The 15,556-nt window shown below is 41.3% G+C and overlaps 1 protein-coding gene across 1 annotated transcript in view; it reads left to right on the top strand.

The window, feature by feature from the left end:
- Nucleotides 1-14,679, top strand: part of LOC311234823 (myoferlin-like) — a gene marked incomplete at its 5' end in the record, with an annotated part of 127,801 nt that extends 113,122 nt beyond the window's left edge. The window contains 5 exon segments of the mRNA XM_084322067.1: nt 1,925-2,024; nt 4,295-4,488; nt 5,562-5,671; nt 10,122-10,269; nt 12,766-14,679. Coding sequence (XP_084178193.1) covers nt 1,925-2,024; nt 4,295-4,488; nt 5,562-5,671; nt 10,122-10,269; nt 12,766-12,804 — 591 coding nt within the window. The 3' untranslated portion in view covers nt 12,805-14,679.
- Between the last annotated feature and the right edge of the window lie 877 nt (nt 14,680-15,556).

Below are 15,556 nucleotides of genomic sequence, written 5' to 3'. Positions count from 1 at the left end.
AACAATTATTATTGCAAAACTAAATGATTAAAAGTCAGTACTCAACACACAATGCATAATGAAACTAACAATTAAGATGGCTAAAATTACATGCAATTAAAAAAAACATTATTTTTAAAAGTGAATCTACTGTAAATGCAGCAGAGGTTTTGAGGCAGGTTATTCCAAAGAGTTAATGCTCTAAAAATAAAAGATCTCCTTAAAGTGAGTGTGACGCAGACCAGATGCAGAGCTCCAGTCGAGTCTCGAGTCCCCAGTGTTCGAGTCCAAGTCCGAGTCACCAAAGAAGAGCCAGAGTCGAGTCCCCGTTACCCGAGTCCGAGTCCAAGTCATCGAGGTTGAGTCCACTCCACTCTGGCATCAAAGGTCCACGTTAAACATAAATGACACAGCGGTCACCGTTTCAAAGGGAGTTTATTTACTTTGTGACACACGAGCCAAACAAAATGCACTAGCCATCAATATCTTATGTAGCCTAATGATTAGGGCCTATTACAAAAAAAAAGATATAAAATAAATAACTGTATATTTATCAATTAAACAAGTCCGAGTCCTCGTCTGCACCTTCCGAGTCCGAATGCAGTCAGTTCTCGTGTCCAAGTCTGGGTCATCAGTGCTCAAGTCCAAGTCGAGTCACGAGTCCTGAAGAAAATCAGTCCTGGACTCGAGTCCTCCAACATGTAAAGTCAAACTCCAGTCATAGTTCCAAGTTTCAAGTTTTGTTTTATTTGCCACATATAAGGTACATACAGTGGTAGGTCTGCCCAGTCACTTGCCACTTTTTATTTTTGAAAGATTTTTTTTTTAGCATTTTATTGCTTTATTGGACCGACCCGGCAGAGAGGAAGGATGGGAGACAGGGGAGGAGACATTCGGCAAAGGTCACCGGGTCCGGGAGGCGTATAGTTTTTTACCAACCCAGTTCCGCGTTCGCGTTCTGCGATCTGATTGGCCACTGACGTTTCTGGTCGTGTGACATGTGCGGCCAATCGTGTGACGCCTGTTTCTTTCGCCGGTTATGCTTAGGCGACTCTTTCGAAGTTGGTTAAGGTTAGAGTTTGTCTTTAGAGCAGGGCGATAGAACGCCAGTCCTGATTCCAAACTCTAACCTTAACCAACTTCGAAAGAGTCGCCTATAAGCTTAACCGGTGATAAACTAGGCGTTAGGTCGTTTGCAGGCTGTGCGACGCGGAAATGGGCAAAGACACAGCTCGTCACGCGATTGGGCGCACATGTCACATGACCAGAAACGTCAGTGGCCAATCAGATTCGCAAAACGCAACAACACGGTTGGTATTCCAATAGTCGAACCCGGGACGGACGCGTTGCACTGCAGTGCGTTGCGTGGTGCGCCACCCTGGCACCCCTACTTGCCACTTTTAAATCGCTGCTTAAAACCCATGTATTCAGCCTGGCCTTCTAAACCCCTCGTGTAGAGCATCCGCTTAGTTTCAATGTGATTTTAATGTATATTATGTTTTAATTGTTTGATATGGTTTGAGTATTGAGTATCTTGAATTTTGTGTAAATTGTTCAGCACGTTTGTCAACTGCTGTTGTTTAAAATGTGCCGTAAAAATAAAATGGACTTGACTTGACAGTGAAATGCTTGGTTCTGTATGAGCCCCCTGGGAATGTGCTTCATGCAGTAACAAATAAAGTCCAAACACTATACAAAATATACAATATAAAACAACCTAAAGTACAATGAAGTACAAAATGTAAACAATGAGTTAATTTTTTTATACAAAATGTTAGGTATGGATGTAGTGCAAATATTTTTGTAATAAATAGATCAAATATGGTGTAGTGTCAAAAGTGTCTAAAGTGTCTAAAGTGAATGTTAACGGTGAGGGTGTGGTGTAGCCTAATAATAATAATAGAATGTATAATGGTGTTTCTTATTTTTATTTATTTTTTTACAGGAACACTTTTGGAATCTGGACAGGACGGAGTTCAGGACACCCCCGAAGTTTATCGTCCAGATTTGGGACAATGACAAATTCTCGCTGGACGACTATTTAGGTGAGAAGGCCGTATTTAAGCTTTAGTTAATCCCAACGTATACCATAGAGCAAAGAGGGCGTTCCTGAAGGAGCGACATATAACCAACCCATAGGCAGTGGTGGAAAGTAACTAAGTATTTTTACTCAAGTACTGTACTCAAGTAACTTTTCGAGCTACTTGTACTTTATGTGAGTATTTTAAATTTTAGGGAACTTTACACTTTTATACTCCACTACGTTTCAAGGAAAATATTGTACTTTTTACTCCACTACATTCATCTGAACCCATCAGTTACTAGTTACTTTGAATACATGGATTTTGCATAGCAAACATAATATACGAGATATGAAGAATATATACTTTCACATTTGAAGCCTGTCAACTTCAAGAGGATGTAATCAGAGCAGCATAACTGGACCACGTACCACTTTAACACAACCTTTAATCAGAGCAGCATAACTGGACCACATACCACTTTAACATTACCTTTAATCAGAGCAGCATAACTGGACCACATACCACTTTAACACAACCTTTAATCAGAGCAGCATAACTGGACCACATACCACTTTAACACAACCTTTAATCAGAGCAGCATAACTGGACCACATACCACTTTAACACAACCTTTAATCAGAGCAGCATAACTGGACCACATACCACTTTAACATAACCTTTAATCAGAGCAGCATAACTGGACCGCATACCACTTTAACATAACCTGTAATCAGAGCAGCATAACTGCACCACATACCACTTTAATATAACCTTTAACCAGAGCAGCATAACTGGACCACATACCACTTTAACACAACCTTTAATCAGAGCAGCATAACTGCACCACATACCACTTTAACACAACCTTTAATCAGAGCAGCATAACTGGACCACATACCACTTTAACACAACCTTTAATCAGAGCAGCATAACTGGACCACATACCACTTTAACACAACCTTTAATCAGAGCAGCATAACTGGACCACATACCACTTTAACACAACCTTTAATCAGAGCATCATAACTGGACCACATACCACTTTAACACAACCTATAATCAGAGCAGTATAACTGGACCACATACCACTTTAACACAACCTTTAATCAGAGCAGCATAACTGGACCACATACCACTTTAACATAACCTTTAATCAGAGCAGCATAACTGGACCACGTACCACTTTAACACAACCTTTAATGAGAGCAGCATAACTGGACCACATACCACTTTAACATAACCTTTAATCAGAGCAGCATAACTGGACCACATACCACTTTAACACAACCTTTAATCAGAGCAGCATAACTGGACCACGTACCACTTTAACATGGCCTTTAATCAGAGCAGCATAACTGGACCACGTACCACTTTAACACAACCTATAGTGGTCAATGGATACACAAACGTTGTGTAGAATGTGTACTTTTACTTTAGATACTTAAGTACATTCAATAGAAATTCTTCTCTACTAATGGAGGACTTTTACTTTGACCAGATTACTAATTTATCTGAGTATTTCTACTTTTACTTAAGTAAAGGAACTGTGTACTTCTTCCACCACTGCCGATAGGACAAACCGACCCTCATCTCCACTCTTGTTTACACTGTTTAGTTTTGCTCATATTTTAATATTCAAATCAAATGTTATTGCCTATATTTATGTATTTCTACTATTACGCTGCCAATACCCCCTCCCCCCTCCCCCATGCTGCTATGATACCCGGATTTTCTCCAAGGGGATCAATAAGGGAATCTCTTATCGTATCTTATGTAATATAAACATTGTATCTATATGCATTTGAAATATAAATGATTATTAGCAATATATAATTTATAATTGATAAATATGGTTGATCTGACTCAGGATCAGTGGAGTTGGACCTAGCGCTCCATCTGATTCCCCCCCCCGTTAATAAATATGGTTGATCTGACTCAGGATCAGTGGAGTTGGACCTAGCGCTCCATCTGATTCCCCCCCCCGTTAATAAATATGGTTGATCTGACTCAGGATCAGTGGAGTTGGACCTAGCGCTCCATCTGATCCCCCCCCCGTTAATAAATATGGTTGATCTGACTCAGGATCAGTGGAGTTGGACCTAGCGCTCCATCTGATTCCCCCTCGTTAATAAATATGGTTGATCTGACTCAGGATCAGTGGAGTTGGACCTAGCGCTCCATCTGATTCCCCCCGTTAATAAATATGGTTGATCTGACTCAGGATCAGTGGAGTTGGACCTAGCGCTCCATCTGATTCCCCCCCGTTAATAAATATGGTTGATCTGACTCAGGATCAGTGGAGTTGGACCTGCTCCATCTGATTCCGCCTGCTAAGACCCCAGAGAAGTGCGGGCTGAAGATGCTGCCGGGACTGGGGGGCTCGTCGTCGTCTAAAAGACCACCTTCTACGTCCCTCTTCTCCCAGAAGTCTGTGCGAGGCTGGTGGCCATGCGTCATCGAACAGGATGGAAAACATGTGATTGGTGTAAGTTTAAAGTGTAAAGAACTACGTACTAACCTTTAGTACTAATATTCTTTTACTATTATGCACTTTGCTGCTAAGGAATCTACCTTGCCTATATTACTATACCTACTAGGGCTGTCCCCGACTAAGGATTTGGATGGTCGACTAGGATTGGCCAAAATTTTCCGTTAGTCGACTATTGGTCGACAAAAAAGAAATTAAAATGTTTTTAAAATATATTATTTTTACATTTTTTTTATAAAAATTTTGTATCATTCCATTTGGGCTGTGGGGGTGCTTAATGTCTGAAGGAGTCGACTGAAGGCTTCTTGTTCTCTGCAAAAGCATGCAATTGGTCCACTGATGGATACATCTTGATATTTGTCTAGTCTAGTGTGTTCATTAGACGGGTGAAATCCTCTTTCAGTGCCTCTGTGCCTGTTTTCTTAGGCAGTTAGCCTCTGGTATGCGTGCCATTAGCGTTAGCCACGCTTCTATGCCTCTTTTCTTTTGGAAAGAACGATAAAAAAAATTAAAATAAAAAATTATTATATTCGACTAAGAGGTTGGCCAGTCGACTACGGCTCCTTTCGACCGATTAGTCGACTAATCGATTAATAGGGGTCAGCCCTACTACCTACTATGCTAATATGTCTGCCCTGCAGAAGCTAACCGCAGTAAAAAAACTAAAGTTTTTTCCTGAATGTTATAAATTTAACTTAATATCTGTTTTATCTTGTGACAAGGTTTCAGAGTTCAATCTTGCTCTGCTTTAGAGATTAAGGGTATAAAGAATTGCAGTAGCTACACAATCACTGGATAGTCAAATAACTTTAAAGCACATTTTTCTCAGTTTTACTGTTTACTGCGGTTAGCTCCTGCAGGGCAGTGTATACCGCTGTGCACTCAAGACTGTGGCGCTCAAGTTCAACACTGTTTGACGAACAATCTTACTGACCCTTAGCTGCCAGAGTCGTACCCTTCCTGCTGACTTGTAAGTCGCTTTGGATAAGTTCTCGATGCAGCCATAAAGTGAAGTTATTGTCCGTTTCCGGTGTTTGTTTTTGTGACTGTGTTTCAATGCTTTCGAAAAGGGGAAAGTGGAGATGACTCTGGAAATAGTGGAGGAAAAAGAGAACGAGGAAAGGCCGTCCGGGAAGGGCAGAGACGAGCCCAACATGAACCCCAGACTGGACCCACCAAAGTAAGAGACTGGCTCTGTAGTGGCCGCTTGTCACTCCCCAAATGTATTGACAAGCGTCACGATGCACACACTTAGATATGTCCTAACTCAGTAACAAAGTTGTGGATGTTGAAGAAGGTTGAATGTCCAAGCTGCGACTGTTGTAGTTTGCAAGGTTTATTGTCCAAAAGAATAGTAATGAATGAATGGTTAACAGAACAGTTTGTTTAGGTAAGCAGTTCCAACAGTGTTAACAGGTTTGAAAGCGTTACTCCAGCAGGTGCATAAATTACACTGATTAGCAAGGACCTTTATAATGGAGGTGCTATAATGGAGGTGGTGTGCCCCCTAGTGTTCAAACATAAATATGGCCTCTAGTCTAAACAATATAAATTCTAATTTAAACAATACAAATCCACCAAGTCGGTTTCTGCTTCTACAGGCTCCTTGTTACAACCATTGAATAGGAGTGAGAAATCATTTTCAAAAAGGCAATACAGTAAGCCTATAGATTTAAAGGTGCTGTAAGTGGTATTTTGTTGTTAAAGTAAGTGGTTTACATGTTAAAATAATAGCTCTACACTCCCAACAGCCATCACGATATATAGATTGTCTTCCAGTGCCCAGTTCCAGATATTTTCATACTTATTTCAAGAAACCTTGCCAAGCCAAATTAGCTGGCAGGTTATTGTACTTGTTTTAAGAACATATTTGCTTAAAACTAGTTTGTATTTCTTATTTTAGTCAGACTGCAGTGTGGAGTTCTCTCTCCTAAAGTGGGAACAGGATACCAGGAAATGTATTTTGTGTTTACTGCAGAGCAGAAGGGAATGGGAGACCCATGTTACTGACCAGACACTCCATATCAGTGATGGCTGTTGGAATGTAGAGATATTTAACACTAATTTTAACGGAAAAATACCACTTACAGCACCTTTAACACTTTCAGCGCCAGCCGTTTTAGCTATGCTTGTACTCATTGCGCCACCGCTGTAAGAGATAGGGATTTTCACTGTGCGTCGCGGTGTTTGCAGGGCTATATCTATATTCTATAGTATAGCTATGGAGACAATACTATGGCTCATTTGACATTAACTATCCCTCGTTCAACATGTGAAAAACAATAAATGTTTTCATGTATACGTTCGCGTTGTTATACCGTGGTGAATATTGTATAGTTTCAGAGTGATCCTGGCTAATTCCTGGTAACTGTGTTATGGAGCGATATGTGAATTTTGCTAAAAGCTCGCCTGGACGCGTGAATATTAAAGGCAACCAACTTGTGTTCGGCTTTTCTCTGATTGGCCGCGCCCCCCCGCCCCCACGCGCAGGCAAGCGCAGCCGTCCCACGTCCCAAATGAAATCCAAAGAGCAAGCGCGGCAGCGCGGCAGCGCGGGAAACCAACTTGTGTAGTGTTGGGCTGCTGTTCCAACGCACTTGTGTTGGGCTGCGGTAGCAGTGGAGCGCTGCTGACTGATTATTATGTTTCGCGTTTTTAACAACCAAAGTTAGATTCACTCGTCACTGTACATGTATAAACAAAGCCCATACAGTTATGAAATAATAAACACTGACTATCTGACTCTTACTAATAAACACTGTGTTAGGACTATAAACACTATTAGGACTATCTGACTCTTAATAATAAACACTGTTACAGACTAGTGTTAGGACTATCTCGATTCACGCGTCACTACTGTAACTAGAAACTCTGGGTGTCACTGTACATCAGTAACGTTATTTCGCGTTTTTAACGTCAGCGGGGCGATGCGGTGGTTAGTCCCCGGCTTCCGTGCACCGCCGCCGGCTCTACTCGGTCCAGCTCCAGCAGCAGCGACCGTGCTCCATTGTAGAACGAAGCCCTTCAATGACAGAGCTCTCATATTTTGCGAATGCATAAACTATATCTTAAATTGTGGCTATGTGTCTAATATGGCTGTCGCTTATCAATGACTTCGCGACAGCCATATTAGACACATAGCCATAATTTAAGATATAGTTTATGCATTCGCAAATATGAGAGCTCTGTCATTGAAGTGGGTGGTGGCAGTGTAACAGCGTTCACCCTGATGTAAAGTAGCGATTTTTATTGTTTTGTCATGACAACCCAATTACATAATCCAACATATGTGTAAAGAAACAACATATTCCAGTTAACGGTATATTTTTTAATGATTCATTACGGTATAAATTAGGTTAACTGGAGCTGTGGAGGCTGCTTGTTGAAGAGCCAGCGGGGCGACGCGGTTGTTTTTTCCCCGGCTTGCGTGCGCCGCCCGCGGCTTGACTCGGTTCAGCGTTCACCCTGATGTAAAGTAGCGATTTTTATTGTTTTGTCATGAAAACCCAATTACATAATCCAACATATGTGTAAAGAAACAACATATTCCAGTTAACGGTATATTTTTTAATGATTCATTACGGTATAAATTAGGTTAACTGGAGCTGTGGAGGCTGCTTGTTGAAGAGCCAGCGGGGCGACGCGGTTGTTTTTCCCCGGCTTCCGTGTGCCGCCCGCGGCTTGACTCGGTTCAGCTCCAGCAGCAGCAGCGGCCGTTCCTCCGTTGTAGGAAGCCCTTCAATGACAAGCGCTCTCATATTTTGCGAATGCATAAACTATATCTTAAATTATGGCTATGTGTCTAATATGGCTGTCGCTTATCAATGACTTCGCGACAGCCATATTAGACACATCGCCATAATTTAAGATATAGTTTATGCATTCGCAAATATGAGAGCTCTGTCATTGAAGTGGGTGGTGGCAGCTTACTAACAGTAGCGATTTTTATTGTTTTGTCATGACCAAACATAATCCCAACATAGATAGGAGGTGTACTGTATGTCAAATGTCGGTCATGTGGTGGAAGTGTTTAGTACAGTCACACAACAGAACACCGCTGGTTCGACCAGCGCTTTTGCCGCGTCTCTCTTTGCGCGAGGGCGTGTGCTAGTGGATTGATTGATTGGCCGTGTGGCCAATCAGAGAAACGCTGAACGAAAAGCTGAACACAAGTTGGTTGCCTTTAATATTCACGCCGCCTGGACACGCTACTATTTCCAAATCAAAGGTATATAATAGGTATTATGTTTCATCATGAATGCATGAAAGGGAAGGGGGTAATTTTTTATGCTTTGATCGTCAGCAATGGCATAGGTTTTTGAGTATGTTACATATGATCGTTGTGATCTATGTGAAATCATTGTTGGATCAAAGTAGGATTGATGTCATAATAGTCCCTACCTTTACTACGAGGTATCCCAAAAAGAATATTCCAATTGTCTGATCGCGATTTCCAGTATTGATGTCGATCGGGTCCCTTACATGAAGTGGCACAAGATATGCCTCAAGTGTGCTGAACGCGTTTCGAAGTGGTCGGATGAAGCGAGTCACTCGGCTTGGTCTAAATTCTCCGCCCGGACGAAATTAGCCGAGCGTACCACGGGTATTGCACTACCAACCCTGCAGGTCCTATACAACAAGAGGTGCAAATCCAGAGCCTGCAGGATAATGAAAGACCCTCATCACCCCAACAACAGCCTGTTCATGCTGCTGAGGTCAGGCAGACGCCTGCGAACACCAGCTACTAGGACAGAGAGACTTTGGCTCAGCTTCTTACCCCAGGCCATCAGAGCCTTGAACACTGAACTCTCCACGCACAAGCACACATGAGCACACACACAACACACACACACTGTACACGCTCACACACTAGCAGCCACTTTAACATGAGCACACACACACTCATGCTGCACACGCTCACACTTATGGACACTTTACAGAAGGAAAGGTCACTTTAAGAATAGTATAGTAGAGCTTGAGATTGTATAATATAGCATTGTATAGCAGTGTACATAAAGACCCAGTGCCTCATCCGTAGCTAACAGTGTACTGCACTACCACAGGACCTAGCATGTCCTACCATGCTCTGTAAATAACTCATGTACAGATACCGATATGCCCTACTTTGTTTACGTGTTTATTGCACAATGTCGCTCTTGGTTGGATTCTTATTATATATTATTACTATTGTATTATGCACAATCGTTGCGGGCAAGACCCCCCGCATTTCACTGTATACCTGTATGCCGTGACAAATAAAACTCTTGTATCTTGTATCTTGTAATTAGATGTGACACACAGTGTGAAATAAGGTTTTCAAAGGGTGTGGGCGATACTGCCACCTAGCAGGATGCGGCCGGTATTGCACTCTCGGGATCTCAGAATGATTTCCTATGGTAACACTGAGGTCCGTGAACCTGTAATAAATGTAAAAAAATATTGAATAAAAGAAAAAATTGCCAAAACCCGACTATACTCGGGTATGCCGCTCAACCGCTGGCGAGATAACCCGACTTTACTCGGGTCTGTCGCCCAATGAGCTAACACAGGTTTGTGCACTGTAACTATATGAGATAGAAGTGGTGTCTGGTAACGTTCGCCCTCGTCCTGTCTGTCGTCTCCCCCCACAGCCGCCCCGACACCTCCTTCTTCTGGTTCACCAGCCCCTGCAAGACCATGAGGTTCATCGTGTGGCGCAGGTTCAAGTGGATCTTCATCATCTCTCTGATCCTGCTGATGGTCATCTTGTTCCTGGGGATCATGTTCTACTCGCTTCCCGTAAGATCCTCCATCATCACGCTGCCATTTTCTGCTCCATATTATTTCTCTCTCTCCACTAAGCATGCAATAATGGTCTAAAATATAGGGTGTCGGTATCAGAACATCTTCAATAACGATAACGTCCAGCGCCGACTAACATGTAACATGTATCACGCGTCCAACCGGTCCTGTACATTATACAATATATTAGGGGTGGGAATCACCAGAGGCCTCACGATACGATACTATCACGATACTTAAGTCACGATACGATAGTATTGCGATACTAAATATATTGCGATATGCTGAGTATTATTGCGATATTAATATTGCCATATATTGCGATTTATTACCTTTTTTCAACTGCAAAGTAAAACTTTGTCAACATGTTTTATCTAGTAAAATAAAGTTTTCAGTCCGTTCATCTCACTTCAATCATTTTTATTGCAGAACATGGGATTTTCTCAAGCTGATGGATGTCAACAGTGTAATCTGTGTTGCATGTACCTGACAAACTGAACTGTTTGTATTACAGTCATATTCCAACTTAACTGAATGCACACGTGTGTGTGTGTGTGTGTGGACTACTGTACTATTACAGGTATTGAAATGAACAATGCAACTTCCTTATACAAAAAAAACCTTTTTTTTTAATAAATAATTAAATATCGATACTTGGCGTCCCTGTATCGATACAGTATCACCACGCAAAGTATCGCGATACTACTACGTATCGATTCCCCCCCCACCCCTACAATATATGTTTAGTCGCTCTACAAAGGGTTAACACTTTTACTACCACACTACAGACGGTTAACCCTTTCACTACCACACTACAGACGGTTAACCCTTTCACTACCACACTACAGACGGTTAACTCTTTCACTACCACACTACAGACGGTTAACCATTTCACTACCACACTACAGACGGTTAACCCTTTCACTACCACACTACAGACGGTTAACCCTTTCACTACCACACTACAGACGGTTAACCCTTTCACTACCACACTACAGAAGGTTAACCCTTTCACTACCACACTACATACGGTTAACCATTTCACTACCACACTACAGACGGTTAACCCTTTCACTACCACACTACAGAAGGACCACACTACAGAAGGTTAACCCTTTCACTACCACACTACAGAAGGTTAACCCTTTCACTACCACACTACAGACGGTTAACCCTTTCACTACCACACTACATACGGTTAACCCTTTCACTACCACACTACAGAAGGTTAACCCTTTCACTAACACACTACAGACGGTTAACCCTTTCACTACCACACTACAGACGGTTAACCCTTTCACTACCACCCTACAGACGGTTAACCCTTTCACTACCACACTACAGACGGTTAACCCTTTCACTACCACACTACAGAAGGTTAACCCTTTCACTACCACACTATTATTCATTTATTTATTTCGCACCATTTCAGTAAAACATCTAAACATTGACCATGACAGGAAGTGTATATAAAGGTTCTGAGTAGAGGCCAGAGACCCAGATGGGCCAATACGGGGCCTCAACTCATTAAATCATCGGATAAAAAAAAACACAAAAACACAAAAACAAAAGTAAAGTGAAATAAGTTCATAAAACAATTTTCATAATATTAATATAATAATAAGATAATAATTCTATTCTCTGATCCATCAGGTTCTGTTCTCTGATCCATCAGGTTCTATGGGGTTCTTGTATAGTATAGTTTAGAAATAGCAAGTATAGCATAAGGATATAGAGTAAAAACTGTATATTGTATAGTAGTGTACATAAGACCCAGTGCCTTAATTCGTAGCTAACATTGTATTGCATTATCTCAGGACTTTAACATGTCTATTTTACCATGTCTATTTTATGTCTATTTTATTACCTGTTTATTATGTCTATTTTATTATTTTGTGTTATTGCACAATCAAAGCGGGCATGGCCACCCACATTCCACTGTATGCCCCCTGGCATGTATGTGACAAATAAACCTCTTGAATCTTGAATCTGATCGAGAATTTGACTAGAACGTCGGGGGGGAACCCCCTACTCATGCGTTCTTTATCGACCGAATTCAGTCAGGACCTCGGTTTAGCGTCTCATCTGAACGACGGGCAAGATATTCCTTTATTGATCCCCTCGGGCAAATCCGGGCTTCATAACAGCATGGGGGAGGGGGGAGGGGAGGTACCGGTAATGGGCAGGGTAATAGGAGGCAATTTATAGGCAATCAAATAAAATATGAATATAAAAATACGAGGGCAAAAATAAACAGTGTAAACAATATAATTAACTCTGAATATAGAAATATGAGAAATATAAACAGTATACACAAGGTGCAGGGGAGGGTCTGCACTCTAACTGGCATCATATATTATACGTCATACCGAGCAGGTTTTGATGACCTGTATAACTTGTTTGACTTATTTGTAGTTGGGAGAAGTTTAAATTGAAATAATACTGTATAAAATAATGTTTGTAATTTTCAAATGTATATTCTTTCCCCCCCAGAACTACATCTCCATGAAGATCGTGAAGCCGTTCTCGTGAGGAGCCGTGTGGCCCAGCTGTCCGTCATCTCTCTACTGTACACGCGCTCTCTTTGACGTCACACTATAGGGAGGTGTAGGTGTTCAGTTTCCCGCGCGGTCCACCCGTATAGGGATTTATCATTGGGGGAAATGTATTATCGGCTATTGTAACAATTCTGCCTCGTGAACATTGAAAAGCGTTCCATTTTTGCACAAAATGAGTTCCCTTCCATCACTAACATTATTGTTTAAGCAGCGGGGCTGGTGACGAACGCAATCTCCGCTCGACCACCTAACCGCCCAGTTATACGGTTTTTAATTTATCGTAAAAAAAAAGAAAAAGAACTACCAGTATAACGCCTGAAGTTCAGTGCTGTGGCCTAATACACGTCACGGCCATTGTGTAGTTCCTCAGTGAACGAAAACATAAACGTTGTTATTTTGCTATACCTTTACGATTAATTGTGAATTGTTTCATGTTGAGCTATAGATTGTGGATGAATACACACAGAAAGGTACACCGTGATTTGATTTGATTTGATTTTTATTTAGTACATACAATTTATACAATGGTATAAAAACAAGGGGTACAAGGATAACATGTGAAAGTCTGTCGACTTGTTTCCAACATGGTCCCAAGAAGAATACAATAAATCACAAAGAAAGAGTTAAGAAGATAAAATAGATACAACAAGTAGATCAAATAGACAACACAATTTTCTGAAAGAGCCTCATTACAGCATGTCATGTTCCTGTTCTTCAAGAGTGGTGGCCAAGCACCCTCTGCCACCTATTGTTGCAGATGTGGCTCCACACCCCTCTTGAAGAACAGGAATAGTGGGGGAGTTTTGGATGGCCCTGGGCAGAGAGTTCCACAGCCGGCAGGCTGTAGACAGAAAGCCATTCTGTGAATAGGAACCCTTTCTAGGCTCATAAACTGAGAGCTGTCCAGACCGTAACTGTCGTCCGTGGACCTGGCCATGCAGGACAATACGAGAGCATAAATATCTGGGGGGCAGATCCATTTAACATTTTATACATATGTCCCAGTTTCAGAAAGGAGACCCTCTGCTCCACAGGGAGCCATCCCACCTCATTGAAGTGACATGGCTCAATATGGGTTCGAGGTGGCAGATTTAGGACCAATCTTATTTTGGCTGGTTTGTAGCCTGTGTTTACTTTCCACTGTAACACCACTATACCAGTACGTACATGCATAGTCATATTGGCTGAGGATCATGCAGTTGGCAAGCAATTTCATAGTTTCCAGTGATAAGAACCTCTTTTTTCTGTGCAGAAATTTCACCCTTGTGTTAACTTTTTTGATCACCTTCAGGGCCATTGTTTTCCCTGAGAGTGTTTGGTCGAGGTCTGCACCTATAGGTATTTAACACAGTCTCCAGACTCGACACTGAAGCCATTACAGCTGATCTCAAGTCGGGAACATTCCTTTAATTTATGTTTTGAGCTGAATAGAATTGACTCCGTTGTTCCAAGGTGAATCGATAATCGTGCCAATGTTAATGCTTTATTTGTTTTAAACGAGACTATTTAGAAATGGGTCCGTTGGAAATACATTGCGATTTCAAGAGGGGTGGAGTGTGCGGGAAACAGCAATGACGTAACCACTACACCTCCCTATTACCCTGCAATTATTCTGCTGCTTTTTACCTTCCAGCGTAAACTGGCTCTCCTGGGCTGAGGCCTTGTTTTTTTATTTTATCTTTATTTTTTTATAATAATAATCACTGCTGTCGTTTTCTTTTAATTATTATCATTTTGCACTCTCTGTATCACTTGCACTAGCAGTACAGTATCGCACAGCCTCTGTTATATGCAAAGAAATATTCTGATGTCAAGAAACATAAAAATTTTATTAATAAAGCTTGTAATACTATAATTGTCCTAATTTCTCATTATTGGCAGCACGTTTATTTTCTTTTACTAAATTATATTGAACATTTACATCATACTACAGATATTTACAGATATCAGGCAAGCTTCCGTGACTAAAATCACACAGTATAACTGTTGAAAGCTACAGGTCGCCTCTATACATCTCAATCACCTACTCGAGATATAAACCTGCGGCCGCTCGATATCCCCCGGCGAGGTGCTAAACTCGCCAAGTTCTCGAGTCAATTTACTATTTCTGTCTAGATTACTTCAAGTCACTGGTCTTGTGATATCCAGTTGATATGAAATGTAATCATGAAGAGTTGTTAATCTCTTCTTGTTTGAAATAAACCGAATATTTTGTTTAGGAGAACTATTATATCATGTAATAAAAATAATATTATTATTATCATTATCATCATTATCATCATTTTACGAAAGGGCTTGTAATACTGCTCATTTGAAAGCTTGGTTGTATTACTACTTTTTTAATAAGTATTACCACTGTACTAACACGTAATCATTGTTTGCACTCCCCGGCCCCTCCTGTCCTCCTCCTCCTCCTCCGTCAACGGAACCGACCGTCTGACCCTGCAGTGATTCGGACGGTCGAGGTCCCACATAAGACAGAGTCAGTCTGGACACAGAGACACCGGAACCCGCAAACAACACCCAGCTACATGCATAGTATTTCTTATCAGTACATAGCATATACATATATATATATATATATATATATATTTTTTAGCTGAAAAGCATTAACCAGTCAATTGATTCAATCTGTATTTCAGGACATAGTCACCTCAGAGGAAATCAGGGCGCGGCTGGTATTTGCTGGCATTGCTGGCAGGAATCAGTCCACGAACTCAATGGAT

The sequence above is a fragment of the Notolepis coatsorum genome (genome assembly GCF_963971535.1).
Source record: "Notolepis coatsorum genome assembly, chromosome: 9".
In the NCBI taxonomy this organism is placed as follows: Eukaryota; Metazoa; Chordata; class Actinopteri; order Aulopiformes; family Paralepididae; genus Notolepis; species Notolepis coatsorum.
This window is presented reverse-complemented; position numbering and strand designations above follow the sequence as displayed.